Below are 19,335 nucleotides of genomic sequence, written 5' to 3'. Positions count from 1 at the left end.
ACAGTCCATATTTAATGTAAAAAACGAGAAAAAAAAAAGAAAAAAGAGAGAAGGGAAAAAAACGAGAAAGCTTTCTATTCTCCCTCCCTGTTTTTAGTGAATAACGTACTGTGATATTTACGTAGGCTGCAGAGATCATGTCGTTTGGCTGCTGATTTACTGTTAATACTATTTCTCAGTTGTGGCTTTGCTCATGGTGACCCCAAAAACGCCCGACCCCCATTTCCTTCCCTACCCCTCATTAACTCCCCCCAACCCCCTACATTTAACAGGGACGCCAACCTTGACCCCTGTCCACCACCTTCGCACGTATGACTGCCTCTTTTCTAACGTCACAACAAGCGTTTGGCTTTCCTCAGCTCTTCGTTTGAGACCCTGCTCTCCCGCTGGGCCCCACTCAGCCATCGTCCACACTCTTGCATCTTAGACCCATTTATGACATCTTCTCAGTCCTGCTTGGCGTGTGCTGTTTCATGGAGCCCATTGAAGGGGGGGTTACCCGTCCTCCTCCTCAGGGTGAGAAGCAGACACCAACGTGGACGGCAGGAGTCTGTCCTTGTCCTCTCCCTGGACGTTTCTCATTGTGGTGTATATTAGCATTAGGTAATATAGACCTCAATGCACTTTGCTTTGACTTGAATCAGCTCCTTCCAGTGTACCTGTATAGGTAATACCCAGAACTAGCCACTGGAGGGCGCCAATGTCTTAAATGTGAAACACTTCGATTTGTGGATATTTGCACAGGTACTTTATTTATTTTTTAGAATAATATCATTTAAAAAAAAAAACAGGATTTATATCAGTCAGTTGATGGCTGTATATAAAATATATGAATATAGTATATATCTTAGAGCTCAAGGTTTATTTATAGCTAGAGCAAGGGAAGTAATTCTAGTTTAAAGCAGATTCTGTCAGTGACAATGGGGAACAAAACCAACCTGCAATCCTGCATGACTTCAGAGTTTGGGTTTTCGAGGAAAAAAATAAACACGATGCACACCTAGGATTGGAAGCTTTGTGAAATGCAGACACGATAGTTTTTAGACATGAATTGATACAAAGAAACGGTGCTAAACGTGGCGCCCGGTCCTTCCCCCGATCACAAAAAAGACAAACAGGGCGGCTTGGCTGAAACACAGTGTGTTCACTCCAACTAATTAGCTCGAGGATAGTTTTGGTACACTCCCAAGTGTGCAGACATGCCATGAAATGTACCACAAGGTACACAATGTGTAAGATAAATGTTCAGTTGTAGATCCAGCAAGGACACTTACATCAGGTGTCAACTGTGCAGTTTGCTTATACTTTAACTTCAATTTACAATAAGTCCCTAACATGTCGAAAGCCCTGGGTTGCATTCAAGCCATAGAAATGTCACATCACTGTCTCCTGATGGCAAACACGAATCAGGTTGTTTGCAAAGCCTTTCGGTGGCAATTATCGTGGTGAGACTGGCGAAAAAAGCAAATAACTTAGTGTTAAACAACTCACTCTTAGTATAAGGTGGATGAACATTGTCTTGAGGTGGACTCTACTGTGAAAAAATCTTGAAAAGATTTAGTTGACCTGCTTGTTGAGTAAACGTGTGTGTACCTGCTCAGAGACGGCGTGTCGCTGGTCTGGTTTTAGATGGTACAGTATTAGGACGCCAGGGGGCTCAGTATTTAACGTGCGCTGTCATTTCAAAAGTTATTTTTGGAAACAGCTGGATGTTATATGCAAAAGAGACTGAAGAACACACACAGTTTGACCTGTATGAGTAATTTTACACTGCTCTATTGTTTAATTCCTCCCCTCAGAAACAAACTGTAAACTGAGATCGAGTGGTTGTGGTTTATAAAGAGAACATGGAGCTGAAGATTAATAAAATTCACTGATGTTGGCACTTTCTTTTCTTTCATTGTTGGTGTCTTGTTGTCATGGTTACGAAACACAATCTGAATGTTTGTCTATGGCTTGTGATCCTCTGACTAGGTGAGTATTGTGAAGATTATACTTTGTGAATTGTTATTTCTCATGATGCAACACAAAAGATCATAATGATTCATTTCATTGTTTTATGGGGTACTTTTTTATTGAGCAGTATGAATAGCTTCAATAACGGTTACTTTTTATAAGAAATAGTGGAGGATGCCACGTCTGCCAGGCAAGCCTGGCACAGTGGAGGCTGATCCCAGGATGTTACCAACCAACACAGGAGAACTTGAAAAACATAGGGCGAAAGAGAAAAGAAAGATAGCTGGAAGGAAGAAAAAACAGGTGAGCAGAGTCAAGAGTCTCTTGGTGAGCGGCTGTTTCCTCTGCACGCCCGTCAGCTGGCTCGATCGACATGAATGGCCACGAGATAACCACAGGATTGTCCCTCTTTACTTCTGTGCGGGGATCATGCTGTCGATGGCCTCTCCCTTCTCCAGCTTCTTCTCCATCTCGACCATGAGCTTGACACCGTCAACAACCAGCTGGACCTGTGACACCTCAGAGGAGCCCAGACGGTCGGCGTTGGAGATGTCGAACACACCACCCACGGAGGCAGTGTCCACACCACCTAAGGAGGAAAAAAAAGGTCAAGGGATGGTGTTCGGATTACGCATCACACCTTTGAGTTTAGAATGCTGTAGAATATCAGTAGAGACGGACCTGTTCCACGCTTCTGCAGACGCAGCCTGGTGAGGATCTCATCGAACTTGGCGTGTGTGCTCAGCTTGGGCAGCTTAACGTGGACTCCGCCACGCAGGCCGGTACCCAGGTTGGAGGGGCAGGTCAGGATGTAGCCGAGATGCTCGTTCCACATGAAGCCGTGGTTGTGCTTCTTGAAGATCTCCTCAATCTGGGAGAGAAGGAATGAGGAAGAGTCAGAGTTGCAACCAGCAGCGATCAACACGTGATTTTTGACCTTGTTTTATTTCTGTGTACCTTCTGCAGGCCAACGCAGAAACGTTTGAAGACCTCCCTCATGTTGCCGCCCTGCTGCATGGAGATGACACGCAGGTGATCCTCCTCGTTCACCCAGACCAGGAAGGTCTTGTTGTCGTTGTGCCTGGACGGAGATGGATGTAAAGGATCAGCGTAAAGCAAAACACAGTTGACGCAGTGTGAGTTTTGACAGTTGTTTTCACAGCTGGCCATCTGACAGTGAATGGTGGTACTCACATGATGCCTCTGCCGTCGGGCCAGTCACGGGCCATGCCGGCGCAGGTCAGCAGGGGAGAGACGGGCTTGTCAAACAAGAAGTGATCAGCGATCAGTTGCTCCTGCTCGGCGTCAGTCATGGACTTCAGGGGGTAGTACTTTCCCTTGAACTCACCATCCAGGCTGGTCAGAGCTGAGAGACACATGTACAATTAGGAGGAGAATATTCTACTGTGATAGATCTCATCAAGAAATGCTAAGCTTTGTAGAGTCTTTTGCCATTTAACGTGACCTTTTACTGGTTTAGCATTAAATGGACAAGTAGAACAAGAGTGTTTCCTTGTCTGGTCACTGTCGATAATTTCTCTTATCCTAAAGTGACAAAATCTTGTGCACACCCTATTGTTGGGGGAAGGCCTTGCTCACTACCCATTCCTTTGCATACCTTATCGACTTAAACTATTAATAACTTACCCTCAACGGACAGCTTCTCAATGGCTCTGCGCTCCCCACGGCTGTTGTGGGGGGGGAGGGTGAATCCCTTGATGCTGCGGCCAGTACGAACGCGGCTAGACAGAACGTAGTTGGGGTCCAGGTCGTCACCACCCTAATGACGAAATGCTTAATTACAAGGCGAAACAGAAGTATACAAATGTAGAGCACAGGGCATCATCGTGTGGTGCGTTCCAAATTTTTCCAGCTGAATATCAATGAACTTTCTGTTTCTAAGAGTCTTTACTCAATGAAGTAAAGCACTTCCTGCTTTTTGACAAACTGGGTACTGCACCTTCAGGTTCTCGAAGTTCAGGTCGGTCTTGTGCTTGTCAGAGGGCTTGTATCCATTATGACGGTCGGAGATGACTGGGTCCAACAGCTCCTTGAAGACCTCGTAGGACTCCTCATCACCAGCGACGCAGCCAACAGTCATGATGAAGGGGTGACCTGAAGGCAGGGAGCGAATGGGAAAGCAGCCGTTAGAAGTTGGGAGGGAAGATGAGAGCTGTTGTACAGTGAGTACTTATTCACAGGTTTAACCAAGAAATGTTTAACACACACAAAGTCTTCTTTCAGTTAGTAGAGCTATGTGTCTGGATGACTTGGTCAACATTGAAGTGTCTCTCGGGTCTCACCGGGGTTATCGACACCAGTCTGGATGACGTCATCCAGGGTGTAGCCACTGGGTGTCTGCCTGTCCCTAATCTTGCCATACAGCTCCTTGGTGAGGATCTTAGCCATATGGTTGTTGTGCTTGGACAGGTCGGGGAACTCATCCTCAACTTTGTAGTTGAGTTTGAAGTTGTTGTGGGTGTTTCCGAAAGGCATGATTGCTTTCTAACACTGCAAAGAGAGGGAAGCACAGGATAAGCAAACTTGAGACAGAGGCTCTGGATAATCAAGAAGCAATTTAATTCTAATCTGATACTACTCCACACACAAAAACATTTTTTGGGAGATTTCTGCGAGACAGCTGCAGAATTTAAACGGTGTCGACAGAGGAATGCTGATAACAAGTTTCACTCAATTCTCAGTGGCTCGAATGTCCAGTTGAAATAGAATTGGGGGAGGAGCATGTGTTGCCTGGGTATTTTTAGCATCAGCACATCTGACCGTATACACATCTCTTTAAAATGTAGTAGTATTTTAATTATCTTGGCCCATGAAACAACCCCAGTTCTCAAATTCACACGTTGACACCTAAATAGAAATGAAGAAAACACAACCAGTCTCTCTGGTTGTGTTTTACATACGTGTCCCGTTAGAAAACACTCTGCACCTTCTTTGTATCTCAGTTTGTATCCCCACTAAACCCTGCAGGTTCAAACACTTAGTGCATCACTTACAGCTGTCGCTATGCCAAACTCCTCACACAAGGCTGACCAGCTGCTGATGCTTCCCCTCAGTCCACTAATCCTGGAAGATATGTTTACTTCTAATTGTCTATACAAGTTACCTTTTTGTACAGCAGTTTGTTTCATCTTGATACGCGGATCGTATGAGTTATAAAAGAACAATGATGTCACATGAAATGCAATCCAAGTTTTGGAAACGAGCCAAATTGGTTTAGGAAAGTGACATTTTGAATGCATTTATCACTTTGCTAAGAGTAATTGTCTTGTAAGGTTAAAGCCCAAAAGGCCATTTTAAAAAGTGGACTCTTAAAAAGCTAAAATCAATTACTGGGTATCCAGGCCCTTCAGGCAGTTTCATACATGTGTCAAACTGTGAAGCACCTGTTCACATAAATCAGCGTCCAAATGAGAGAACCATTTGCAGACTGCGTAAATTCTTGTAGTGATACAAGTTAATGCAGCTAAAGCTATGCTAAAATAATTGATTGCCTTTTTTCATTAAATAACAATTAGAATATTCTCACAAAATTCAATGACCTCTGATAACCAGTAGGTTTTTAACCAGTATGCATCATATGGATTCAAACATCAAGGAATTGTTGTGGATTTATCCTTTGATTTCATCACAGACTTTAAGTTCAAAACCCTTCTTCGCAGGCACAAAGAAATTGCCAAAAAGAGATGTTTTCTCCTTTCTAAATGTTTGAATGGTTCTCTGAATCCGCATACGCCTCCAAATATCTTCTCATCCTTCTTTAACTCCACAAAACTAATAATGTCTTGGATATGTCTTTACCTTCACAGCAGACAAGAACAGAGGTAACAGTCCCTGGGATCAGATCCTGTTCAACACAGCCAAAATAGCGGTCACCCAACTCTGGAGGTCTTTGCTCCCTGTTTATATACCCGGCCGACACTCAGCCATTGGCTTGTCCATTTTAGTGCCTGCTGTGCCCTCATTGGTCAGATCCTCTGTACTGATACTCAGTATAACAGTTTATGAAAGGGACGCATTTACATCTCAGTCATCCAACACGGGTAGACTGCTGCAGCTGTACCCTCCCCCTCCTCCCCCAACCTCTCTCTCGACTCCCCCCTCACCCACCCTTGGCCCATACATAGTACCCGATGATAGGGTATCTGAGAGGGGAGGTGGGGTGTGGAAACCACTGAAAGAAGCTGAGCTTCATTTTTGCCAAGCATGTCGTGGAGATCAGGGGTCCTTGTGTGAGGCGTGAAGGTTGGAAAGAGTTGGCATTAAAATTGTGAAGATATTGTTGCTCTGTTCACCCACTCTTTGTTAGCCCCCACTTACCTGTAGATAATACTACATTAAAACAGCCATCACCCATTCAGGCTCTAATTGATATGGCAATTATCAGGCATCCAATCTCTGAAGGGAATACTGACTGTGGGATGGAATGTTGAAGATGAAAGATGATGCCATCTTTGAAATTACCTTCATTAGTTTCCTTCTATGAGACTGTGTTTGCTCAAATATCTCACACTATTTTACCAATGCTTTGGCTTCATAGCTGCTTCAGGCAATGCTTCAATACAGTTTCGTCCAGAAGAAGACATTTCCTCCACGTAAATTGCAGTATTGTCTTTTGTTTTTGTCTAGTTTAATGACTTCCAAAATAGCTCAGCCTTAAAGCTGCAATCCGTGATCAAAATGTAAACCCACTGCTTTCTAACATGGCTGCTCTTTGATCCAGGTTTGGTCCACAGGGATCCATACCTGCCAAATTCTCCAGACAAGCTACGCCACCCCCAACTTTTTCAGGAACACCACGCTAGTTGACCTGCACCTAAGTAAAAAGTTTCTTATCTAATCCAAATGTATCTACACTGGAGAGAAGGTTGGCGATGACACCACTGATAAAAAACTAAAGGTGTAGGAATGATTTCAAAAGTGGGTCAATAGGAGCGTCTGTTCCAAGGGGGGGGGATGACGACGACTGTGTCTGTGGGATGTCCCAGCCATCTCTGCCTGGCAGCTGACTGGCTGACACCTGCTTTTCCAGTCCTCGATATCATTACCACCCCTACCCCTCTCTGTACAACCAGCACATGGAACACTCCCCCCTCCCTCCCAAATATCCAACCCAACCCTGCTCCATACTTCGGCGCTTCTGCCGTCACATATGTTCTACTCCATGGCATACAACACTGGTTTTGTCCTATGCATACAGTTGATGCATACAGGAGATGCCTGGGTTTTTGCATGTTGCATTTCCGTATATATGTAGGGAAGACTTGCAATAGGTTAGGCTAACTTTTAATCCCTAGAAGGAAGCAATATCACCTGCAAATGTGACACCAGAGAGGGCTGCTCGCTGCTGGTTGACATTTCACCCGGAGCAATTGAATAATGACAGTCCAGAACAGTTATGCAACAGGGCAGTGACATGATGTGCCTTCTGCTCATGCAGCCACGGAAGTTTCTCAAACTTCACAAGAAGTTGAAATCTATATTGGGCCTCTCAGATGTTCACTCATTACAGTTTGAACAATTTTCAACCAAGTGCAGGTACATTATGCTTTGTAATAAATATTGGACATATTCTAAATCCGCTAATAAATTGTTTTAGGGATTGTCGTGAGGAATTATGTTGTTGCAGCAAGAATAGTTTCAGTACGCTCATTGGGCCTCATGCAGGAAGAGATATTACACATTTTGTTCGTATCCACAGTTTGTTCTTATTTTGGAAGTACCCATTGATTTATGGTATTCATCAATGTTTTCTTAGTTTTGCTCTTCTCTTAGTTAAGATAGCATGTTATGTGATGGGTAGCATTCTTACGAAGATAAAAAAAAAGGCATTTTTATATTCTAAACTTGATTCGATGATATTCATGTTTTAGAGTAATTATAATGATTGGATTATTAAAGAAATACGATTGGTGCATCGGCCCCAATTAAGAAAATAAAACCAGTGTATGATATTGCGTGCATTCAGTTCTCAATGGCTCATTTTCTTATAACGTCAGGACTGATGCTCTGGAAAATCACATGTTTATTTTGTTTTAGTTCATTCAACAGAACCCTTGATTTCTCTACTGCTGAAGATCTTCTTCTTTCAGCCTTTTTTGGTAGGATCTCTTCAATTCTTAGGCATCTGCCCGAGTATTTGCACATGGCAAAACACCTGCCTTTATATAGTGTCTAGGGGGCGTTAGGTTTGGTGCACCTGGTGTTGAATTCTCTTATTTTTTGTCTTTACACAAAATTAAGAGAAAATATATAAGAGAACTCTAGGATAATGTTGCTGAATGAGGCCGAATTTATTTCCTGAAAACCTGCAAACCTGTAAAGGTGAAACTTACACACTATATATACATTTGTCCCCGGGGTTGTGGCACTGAGCCAGGTGTACATGTTGAATTTCAACAATTTCTGTCTTATGTCAGAGGATGTGAGCATTAGTTTGTAGCCTTGCAGGACGCTCTGGGACATATACAGCTTGACCCTTGGAGAGGAATCTACACCAACTGCACTGACCTGTGTCAGAATAGCACAGTGTCAAGCAGCAGCTGTGTCCAGTGACCCACTCTTGAGTGTTAAGTGAGAGCATGTTATGTCACATTGGTCCAAAAGGGGGGGAAATGTATAATTTCAACATCTCCACCACGAGTTGTGTGACTTTTCAGCAGTTCCTTCATTATGAAACCATTTCAGTAAAACCTGACTGGAAGAGTAACATTATGTGCTTGGCAACAACATACAATGAAATAGCGAGCCTCTATAAATAACACCTTTATGGCAGACTATATTTAAAGCTTCAAATTTAACACCTGTCTGTGGAGAATGAGCCTGGAGATGCAGAACATGCACACAACATAACATTTAAGGGGATATATTCGTTCCATTTTCAAGATAAATATGGGTTTGTGTTCAAATAAAATAATACACTTCATCTATGCACTGCCTGAGGCCCAAAAAACACTGGCTGATGGCTGAAAAAAGCTTTGTTAAAATAGGTGTAAATAATTATTTTATAGATTACAAATTGGCTGAATTGGATGTTATGCAAGCTGAACTTTCTTTTGCACGCCTTCGGTGTTTTACTTGTTGCAGACCCGTTAGAGTGTTGGTTCTTGGTCTTGCTCCATTGAAATTCAAGCCGCCAGGGTAACGTGTTTAGTGTGGTCAGGGGGGAGGCTATAATTGCACCAGGCTCGCTGGTCCATCTGCACCCTGTCAAACAGGAGCCCCCGCCCACCCAGGACCTGGATTCAATTTCATTGAGTCAGTTCTCTGTTCAACTCAGACTTGACCAAACCTCTCCTAGCTCCACCAAAGTGGAACCCATTTACTAAACCTTGCAAAAATGATTAAATTAAGCTGCACGAAGGCATTGAGTGCAGTGCTTTTGGCCTGCAACAAATTAGGATTGTGTCGAGCGAGCAAAAACACCTGGAAAACAAACTTTTATACAATTTTTATACACAGCACATGAACGATTGCCTTATTTTCACACTATTTAGCATCAGACTAAAAACACTGGTAACTATATTCTATAAAGAAAACAGTAGGTAAAGTGAGATTAGGGATTTGGCATTTGTCCTTCACAACAGTATTAACAAGTGAGTCATGCAGGTGCTGCTACTAAGTAAATAGGTTACGGCCCTTTCAATAGGATTAACTGGACCCGAACACATGATCATAATATGCTCTAGTTGGAGAATGTTTATTTGTGTGTATCGAATATGTATCAGTGCATTTGAATGAATAAAGGGCCGGCATTCCAAAGGCTTGGAGTACAGTATGTGATCATGCATGAGTGCACATGCTGTACTGGGCAATGTAACATGCATGTACACCTGGCTCAGTGCCACAACCCCGGGGACAAATGTATATATAGTGTGTAAGTTTCACCTTTACAGGTTTGCCTTCAGTTTGCGTTACACAAGGTAGCGTTCACGTTTATTTGTTTGTGTGATTTTGCATTGAATGGATGGTTTTATTAAATGGATAGGTTGTCTATCTCTAATTTGTCCTACCATTTAAAAGTCTATTCTAGCGAATAGTTTTAGTTTTACAGCTCCATAAAGTTGGGGTACTTGTGAGAGAAACATATATATCTTTTTTTTTTTAAAAAGAGGTCAAAATCAAAGCAAAGGGCGAGATATCTTGACTCCTGACTTTAAGTCAAACTTTAAAGAGCACTGAATCCTACAATTCCCTTTATGCATCTTTCATTAGACTGGTGTACACATAGTAATGAGACAGAAGCCAATGGTAAAAATACATCTTTTGAATAAACTGTGATCTTGGTGTCATTAGTAACGGAGCTAAGCTAACCAGTGCCCAAACTGAAGGTTAGCAAGCTTGGAGAGCTTCCTTTACTCTCTTCATTAACTTTTTAATATGAACAGAATGGTGTGTAGATAGCTTAACGGTGACGATATGCGAGAAACTGAACAGTGAAGACAAAACAGAAAGAATCTCCAGGTGCTATTTTGACTTACTAAAACACTAGTTAGCCGCTAGCTCGCCGGCTATAGTACGTAATTTACAGGCACACTTAGTCACCAAGCTTATAGAACGAAATATTTAATATACAACTGCTTTCACAGGCTTTGTCATACTGTTCACGCTGTGTAAACTAACATTGATGTGTAAAATTGGTAGCCTGCAATTATGATTTTTTTCCCAATATAAATTGATCAGTCTCCAAACAAACTTGTCATATAATTCCTATTTCTATTCTATTTTAATGAATTTTTGAAGTTTTACACATTTTCATTTAAATAAATGTCTATTAAGTCACAATCTATTGCAACAAGAGGAAACATGTTGACTGTGCATATGGCCCACTGAGGAAAGTTTTTGCCATATTTAAATGTTTGCAGTACTACGAATTGGGGTCTGTGGCGACATTCCCGCAGAAAAAAAAATCTCCATTGCATACGCACAACAAAATGTCAATATGCACACAATTCTGAAAAAAACATGTTAGTATGTAGTTTCGGTACACAGCCCAGGACTCCAGACTGCTAAACTCAAATCACAATCCTATTGTTTTCACTCAAATAAAATTGATACAACAACCAGGACTTTAGGATTGCCCCTTTAAACAGCTGTCAATAGAGGCTAGTAACACATGTCGAACAAGTGGCAGCTGATCGTATTACTGAATGTCTGTTACATAGTCTCACAGCCTATGGCCTCAAAAGATTGAAAACTTCAACTACAAAGCTTTGGCATTGTGTTAAAATGTTGTACAACAAACACTGTTTTCTACTTTGAGAGTATGTATGAATTTGTTGCTTTTTCTGGCCCCCTGCCAACCATAAACACTACTGGCTCTGGGTCCGTCTTATGTCATCGGCAGCTGAACTATGAATTAAACTCCCTGACATGAAAAAACACAAGCAGTATGTGCCGTTTTCAATTTATATAACATCCATATGCTATGTCTTTCTTGTAAATGAGTGTGATTTTGTTCTATACTTTCACTTCTTCATTTGGTGCTAACTTTTATCCACTTTGTTCTATTTTATTGTTAAATTTTATTCTCATTGTAAAAAGAAGAATATCTGATGTAAAATGTCTTTGTTTGTATCGTGGAGGGTGCTACAACTGCATTTCTTGGTGCAATCGTGTATTGTACAAAGACAAAAGAAGCTGAACCTGGAACCTTCCCAGTGGTTAAAACATCTACAGAATCCATTTATTCATTCTGAGCCCTCAAATGTGCTTCAGGGTTAACGTAGAAAAAAACTAAATTAAAAACACAAATATACATATTTTATCATATTCATCTCATCAAGTAAAGCTGCCTATGGTCTGCTTAGAGTAAGCTTTACATAAACACACACACACACACACACACACACACACACACACACACACACACACACACACACACACACACACACACACCAATAGAAGGTGTCATCACAATTTACTTTAATCACATGTATGTAGTTGCTTTATCATCTGTTCAAGTCTTAACAGGTGAATTGTGACAGAAGATGTGGAGAGTTTCTGATGTCAGTGGGGAGCTCGTTCCACCATTGTGGAGCCATGACTGGAAACCGTTGTGATTTGGTTCAGCAACAGCTGGACCCTCTTCTTACTACGGGAGTAGAGAGCCAAAGTGCAGATTTAGTAAAGCATAGTGGAAGGGCTACTTTGTTTGTAGCATTTACAAACAGAATATTATTTATATGTCTCTTCACAGCTGCTGCATCAAAAGCTCTTATGCTGAAAAGACAAAAATAATTAGCACTTCTTCTGAAATTCCTCAATTCAGCCTCTAAAACCCTTGGGCAATAAATCTGTCTATGTACTAAATGTAAGCAGTCTGAAGTTTAGTTTACTGTTGACTGTACTTTTAAACATACTGCTAGAATCCAGTAGGTGGAGACATTTGTAAAGTATTTACAGTGTAAATTGACCCTACCCTTCGCTGTCATATGTGCTGCACTAAAGGCTGCTTCAGATGTGGTTATTTAGACATCTCATCTCCAACTCAACAATCAAATCCATGCAGAACAAACACATCAGGTCCCTGGCAAGATACTATATGCACTTTATTCTGGCCTAAAACAGTCGGGCCTGTTTTAAAGCAACACCAATAACAATACAGCAGATGGAGGCTGTCCATCATCTTCATTATAATCCTGAAAAAAAGACATTACTCACTGAATACAGGGCATGGCTTTTCTACAGTTACATCACTAGGATGTCCACGAGTATGTGTAAGTATGCCCATATATATATATATATATATATATATATATATATATGATTTGAACAGGGAGAGAGCAAACAGTACTGGAAACAAAGCCTAGAAGGTTGGGTCTGTACATGTCAAATGTTTCACGGTTCACATTTTACATTTAAATACACAATCCTTGCATTTTGTTCCATATCAGTGCACTTAAATTCATCTCTGGTTAGTAAACGCACAGTACACCCCCTAAGCAGTGCAAAGGTCAGGGCTGTATCAGTCCTGTTACCATGGAGAAATCATATAGGGCCGAGGCGCTTGGGAAAGAAACAATAAGAGTTAGCAGACAGGCTGCCTCTACTGACTAATATAACTGAAGAATGCGAGTGATTCATCGTTCAAAGGTTTATTCTGCGGTTTCTGCAACTGAAATACATTTTTAAAAAAGAGCAATCTGCCAATGAATACAAGCATTTCAAAATTCTGGTTTTGGATTATGACTATATATATGACTATACTCATAATACAATATATATATATGTGTATATATGTATGTGTATATATAAATGTGTACTAATATATATCTATGAATATAAATATGTATATATATGTGTATAAATATACATATATGAATATAAATATGTATATATACAGCGGGTATAATAAGTATTGAACACGTCACCATTTTTCTCAGTAAATATATTTCTAAAGGTGCTATTGACATGAAATGTCAATATCGGTAACAACCCAAGTAATCCATACATACAAAGAAAACCAAACAAATAAGTTCAGAAATTAAGTTATGTGAATAAAAATGGAATGACACAGGGAAAAAGTATTGAACATGCTTACTGAAATTTATTTAATACTTCGTACAAAAGCCTTTGTTGGTAATGACAGCTTTAAGAACCCTCCTGTGTGGAGAAACTAGTCGCATGCATTGCTCAGGTGTGATTTTGGCCCATTCTTCCACACAAACAGTCTTCAAATCTTGAAGGTTCCGTGGGCCTCTTCTATGAACTCTGACCTTTAGTTCTTTCCATAGATTTTCTATTGGATTCAAGTCAGGTGATTGGCTGGGCCATTCTAGCAGCTTTATTTTCTTTCTATGAAACCAATTGAGAGTTTCCTTGGCTGTGTGTTTGGGATCATTGTCTTGCTGAAATGTCCACCCTCATTTCATCTTCATCATCCTGCTAGATGGCAGCAGATTTTTATCAAGAATGTCTCGGTACATTTTTCCATTCATCTTTCCTTCAATTATATGAAGTTTGCCAGTGCCGTATGCTGAAAAACTGCCCCACACCATGATGTTCCCACCTCCAAACTTCACTGTTGGTATGGTGTTTTTTGGGGTGATGTGTAGTGCCATTTGACCTCCAAACATGGTGTGTATTATGGCATCCAAAGAGTTCAATTTTGGTCTCATCTGACCAGACTATATTCTCCCAGTATTTCACAGGCTTGTTTAAATGTTGTGCAGCAAACTTTAAACAAGCTTCAACAAGCTTTTTCTTCAGCAATGGAGTCTTGCGTGGTGAGCGTCCATACAGGCCACAGCGGTTGAGTGCATTACTTATTGTTTTCTTTGAAACAATTGTACCTGCTAATTCCAGGTCTTTCTGAAGCTCTCGGACAACTCTTCTGATAATTCTTTTCACTCCTCTGTCAGAAATATTGCGAGGAGCACCTGGTCGTGGCCGGTTTATGGTGAAATTATGTTATTTCCACTTCCGGATTATGTAACAGTGCTCACTGGAACATTCAGAAGTTTAGAAATCCTACTGTAACCAATGCCATCAGTATGTTTTGCAACAATAAGATTGTGAAGGTCTTGAGAGAGCTCTTTGCTTTTACCCATCATGAGATGTTTCTTGTGTGACACCTTGGTAATGAGACACCTTTTTATAGGCCATCAGTTTGGACTGAACCAGCTGATATTAATTTGCACTGACAAGGGGCAGGATTGCTTTCTAATTACTGATAGATTTCAGCTGGTGTCTTGGCTTTCCATGCCTTTTTGCACCTCCCTTTCTTCATGTGTTCAATACTTTTTCCCTGTGTCATTCCATTTTATTACACATAACTTAATTTCTGAACTTATTTGATGGTTTTCTTTGTATGTATGGATTACTTGGGTTGTTACCGACATCTGGGGAAAATTTCATGTCAATAGCACCTTTAGAAATATATTTACTGAGAAAAATGTTATTTATTTCTATTTTTTTCACTCCCGCACTCAGTAAAAATTGAAGGAGCTATTCCAAGAGGAACAGAAGTGTAAAAAGTTTTAATGTATTTTATCAATTGATTGGTGCGACAGGAAATAACATATTTTTTATTTTGCTGTTGGAGAAACTTTAAAGCTATATATTTATATTTTAAATAAACACATGAATTATTTAACGCCGTAAAAAGTTGATGTATTCTTCACTTGTAGAATAGCCTTTTGCTGCCTTTTGTCAGTTGTAAAGCTCCACGATCACGTTCATGATCACGTTCAAGTCTTTTCTTCAGTATCATTGATATGTTTGTCTCATTACACCATTAAACTACTGTGACTTTAAGAGCCTCGGCAGCAGCGTGCTTCAAGCTGCTTTACTTCCATTGCAACACCTGGGTGTGGCATATGCATACACACTGGTATAAGAATCCTCTCAGACTTCCTGAAAAACTTAGCAGAGTGAGATCACACCATGTCTGAGTGGAAGAAGAGATGTGAGGATGAGTGGAGCCTGCACGGCGCACCGATGCCCGACAGCGTGGACTGGAGGTCCGTCTATGACGTCAAACCGCTGGGGAGAAATCTGCTGAAGAACCCTTCACCTCAAGGTAGGTGTTGTTCTGCTGGCTTACCTCCTGACCAGTGCAGTCTGTATCTACAGTGCCCGTCCAGAGGAGGGATCACAGTTACATAACGGTCTACAGATGTTAGTGCGCGTCCTACTTGTTGCAGGTTTTTCAAAGTAATTTAAAATGTTTCTGTTTTGATTCCTTAAGTGATCCTAAAGTGGTTTCAAAGTATTTTTTCTAAGATTTTTCAAATGCATTACTCATCTGTTAGTCAGCTACAATTCAGTAACAATTGAGCCAATAGGGGCAGACTTCCTCATGCAACATCTCTGAGCAGCTTTGTGCAGCCTGACTAATGGTATAGACTCCTGTAGACTCCTGTAGACTCCTTAGGACTCTCTGTCTTCATTACTGTTCTTTGGGTTCGGTATTTCTCCTGTGGGGTCTACTACAGTGGTGCTCACTTATCATTGTAGCCTCTATACTCAGGTGGTTTCCTCTCATGCAGCCTTATCTCCTTAAATAAACCATAGTGCTTGGATAGCCACATTAAAAGGGAACATCAGCCAACTTCTGTCTGCGATAATAATAATATAAGTACAACATATCCATTAAACAGGGATATGCAAAGTGGCATATTGTATAAATTACATAAAGGCACAGAAAAGCGTGTAATAACTATAATTTACACAATGATTTTGTATCACTTGTCATAATGATACACTATAATGGCTATCTCTATCAATGTAAAGGTTATTTAATTTAGTTTTTCCTCTAACCCCTTGTTGCATGGAGCCATGTCGACCATTTTGGTTTTAGATCTCAATTAAGACCCAGTACAATGAAGGAAAATGGATTTTTGCTTTTTTAGCATCTAAACTTGTATTTGGAATGCTCAACGCCAATGTGTTCTAATCTCCGTGGAAAATATTACAGATATATTTTAAAATATCAGCATGAGAGGGGAAATATGAAGAAAGTGACACAGGATGTGATGAGGTAAGGCTTTAAGAGGCATGTGCCGCGATTATAAGGATGATTGTTAAAGCTTTATTTTGTTGAATCTCTTACTAAATACTCTTAAGATGTATTTATCATTATATAAGAGATTGGTCCAAACCAATTTGTAAAACATGATTAGGGTGAGAACCTCTACCTATACCTACATTTACATGACATTAAACCAAAAGATTAAAAAAGGGATAAGTGTAAACTCAAAGGACCACTGTGTTCACTTGGGTTAAAAAAAAGAATGTGCTAAGTCAAATTCATCAATGTAATCAAACACAAGTACACTGGACGTTTTCTAGTGCCAAAAATGCAGACGTGAGCTTCATGAGCTGCTGACTAATACTTAAAGTGGGTGTTGTCACACAGAGGCACACCCTGTGACCCTGTCGGAATTATGTATTCCTTTGGCTTTGAGATATTTACAGAGGAATTACAGTTGCTTCAGTGGGCGTGGTACCATTTACAACAATTGTCCCTTTGTCTTCTCTCAGGAGTTAGCAAGGACACCCCTCCACCTGAACCCGACCTGCCTGAAATGCCAACACGTGGACCTCCATGTTTCCAACCTGACGGTGAGGCAAAGGGGGTGTCTGCCGTGTTCCGGCTGCAAACTTAAAACACAGGAAATCAATGAAGTTCTTCTAAAGTCTTAGTTCTGGTTTCTCTTAATTCATAGGCGACTTCAGCGACTGGACCACGAGCACCGAAACCCTCCCCTACGACAGGAGTGGCATCCCACCAGGTGCTGTGGTCTGCCAGTTGCCTCGCTACAGGTGGGGGTTTACCATGCAGCTGGTCACAACAGGGATTACCTGTGAGCGGAAGATTCAAACTGGCACATAGATGGCCGAGATACTGAACAATGAGCATGTGGTAACTCTGACTCGTGTCCGCTCTCTTGTCCTCAGCTGGTTCACCATGGAGCAGGTTGTGGACCTGAAGGCAGAAGGATTGTGGGAAGAGCTGTTGGACGACTTTCAGCCTGAAATAGTCATCCAAGACTGGTGGGTTAATGAGCACCCCCCACCCACCAGCTCGCCTAACCCACGTGCTGATTACTTATCACTATGGTCTTATCAGCCTGGTTAGTAGACATCGTGTACAGTACGTGTTTCACAGTGTGTGCATTTGCGCACGCGTCATTTAGGTTTTGCCTCGTAAAAAGTTTGAATTGTTTGGGCATGGACGTCTGTCTGGCTCTCAGCTCCTGTGTTTGTGTGGACCAAGTGCAGAAAACAGTGTTATGATTTGGGGTTGTTAAATAGATAAACAACCTGCCTTGCCTTTGACTGGATTAGCCTAGTTTCGCATTGCAAATGTGCTGTGGTAGTTGATTTGAAAAATTAAAACAATAAATGAAATGTTCGGTGTTTATGAAGCATAAAAGCACACTTGAATAGGACTATAATAACGTTTTTTCTTCCGCAGGACTCTTAATTCCTCATATATGTTGAATTGACTTGTGTGAATGGCTGTACTATTCTGCATGTTCAGCTGACCTGATGTGCTGTGACATAAAAGAATCTCAGGCTGCCCTCATAAGAAGTTTACCAAATAATACTGCCTCTATTTTCCATTAAATGAATACCGAATGACCAAGTTATTTTATGGAAGCTTCTTGGAAGTTAACAGGAAATAAATTAGACCTGTTAACTAAGTTGTTATCCACTTATTCTGTGTTTGGCAGCATACACTTCCTGTAAGTCGCTTTGGATAAAAGCGTCTGCTAAATGACTGTAATGTAATGTAATGTAATGTAATTTACTGTGCTGCCATCTAAACAACTCAAGAACGTGCCAGACTATTTCATGATTTCGTGCCACACTGTAAACTTTTAAGTATCTGTCCTTCCGTCAGGTATGAGGAGAGTCAGCTGCATAACTCCATCTTCCAGCTGCAGGTGAAGCTACTGGGTGCAGACAAAAGCACAGTGATCTCAGAGCACACCGCCAACCCCACCGAGGAGCGCAGTGTTTACTCACACACCTGGAAGGAGGTGAGTTACTGAGTCCACTGACAGCCTGTAGTGATCTTCTCGTGGCGCCTGGATTCATATGTTTCATTGCACATCTCCCTGTTGACCTGCAGGTGTCACACGTGTTCTCCGGCTACGGACCAGGGGTGAGGTATGTCCACTTCCAGCACCGGCTGAAGAACCAGTTCCTGAACGGGTTCTATGGTACGCTGTCCACCGGCAGCACTGTGCTGGTCAGACCAACCAAAACCAGCGCCTAAGCCGAAATCCCACAGGAAACTGCAATGCAGACATAGTGGCTATAACACTCAATGGATCTGACCACATTGGTACATATTTCGTTATATAAAAGTTATGAAGTTTGATTTTAATGCACTAAGATACAAATCATTTTATTTACTTTTTATGCTGATAGTTGGGGAAGATAATTAGACATTTGCTTTGATTTTGTATTTGCTTTAAAAAGAATGAAGGGGAAAGGGAAGTTTGTTTTGCTGCTCTTTGAGCAACTATACACTGTTTTTTGCAATAATAAAACACATTTTCTTTTTAGCAGAGCAACATGTGTCTTTATTAAACTAATCTGTATGAAACAGACATATAGTATACTGTAAACACTCTAACTGTGTACTCTCACACACAGTTTTCTAAGTAATAATTAAATGGTGGGTTCTTGACTGTGTCGATACGTGAAAAATGTACAGTTCATGTTACTGCAGGAATAATCCGCTCCTGAATGACGTAAACATCATGACTCAGGAGCTATAGTCACCACTTTTAAAAGATTTTCAACACAATTTCTAAAATTCTTTTTAGTTTTTAAAGTGATTCTCATTTTCATCCAATCCCATATTTTCACATGTTATTTGCTACACACAAATACCGTAAATCA

At 41.0% G+C, this 19,335-nt stretch overlaps 2 protein-coding genes across 2 annotated transcripts; one reads left to right on the top strand and one right to left on the bottom strand.

The window, feature by feature from the left end:
- Positions 1 to 2,070: 2,070 nt before the first annotated feature.
- ckma (creatine kinase, muscle a) lies at positions 2,071 to 5,845 on the bottom strand. The gene is made up of 8 exons (XM_054625219.1): positions 5,776 to 5,845; positions 4,260 to 4,467; positions 3,917 to 4,071; positions 3,604 to 3,736; positions 3,151 to 3,322; positions 2,914 to 3,037; positions 2,638 to 2,827; positions 2,071 to 2,545 (listed from the first exon to the last, which is right to left on the bottom strand). The coding sequence occupies exons 2-8, from the start codon at positions 4,450 to 4,452 to the stop codon at positions 2,367 to 2,369; spliced, it is 1,146 nt and encodes a 381-aa protein (XP_054481194.1). The 5' UTR covers positions 4,453 to 4,467; positions 5,776 to 5,845; the 3' UTR covers positions 2,071 to 2,366.
- A 9,483-nt stretch (positions 5,846 to 15,328) lies between these two features.
- Positions 15,329 to 18,995, top strand: nccrp1 (P1, F-box associated domain containing). Its single transcript, XM_054626143.1, has 6 exons — positions 15,329 to 15,496; positions 16,960 to 17,040; positions 17,145 to 17,241; positions 17,377 to 17,472; positions 18,326 to 18,464; positions 18,557 to 18,995. Exons 1-6 carry the CDS (start codon positions 15,361 to 15,363, stop codon positions 18,701 to 18,703), a joined length of 696 nt encoding a protein of 231 aa, XP_054482118.1. The 5' UTR covers positions 15,329 to 15,360; the 3' UTR covers positions 18,704 to 18,995.
- The last annotated feature ends 340 nt before the right edge of the window (positions 18,996 to 19,335 follow it).

The sequence above is a fragment of the Anoplopoma fimbria genome, chromosome 24 (assembly GCF_027596085.1).
Source record: "Anoplopoma fimbria isolate UVic2021 breed Golden Eagle Sablefish chromosome 24, Afim_UVic_2022, whole genome shotgun sequence".
NCBI classification, from domain to species: Eukaryota; Metazoa; Chordata; class Actinopteri; order Perciformes; family Anoplopomatidae; genus Anoplopoma; species Anoplopoma fimbria.
Note: the sequence above shows the minus strand (reverse complement) of the source record. Positions and strands in the feature narration are given on the sequence as shown.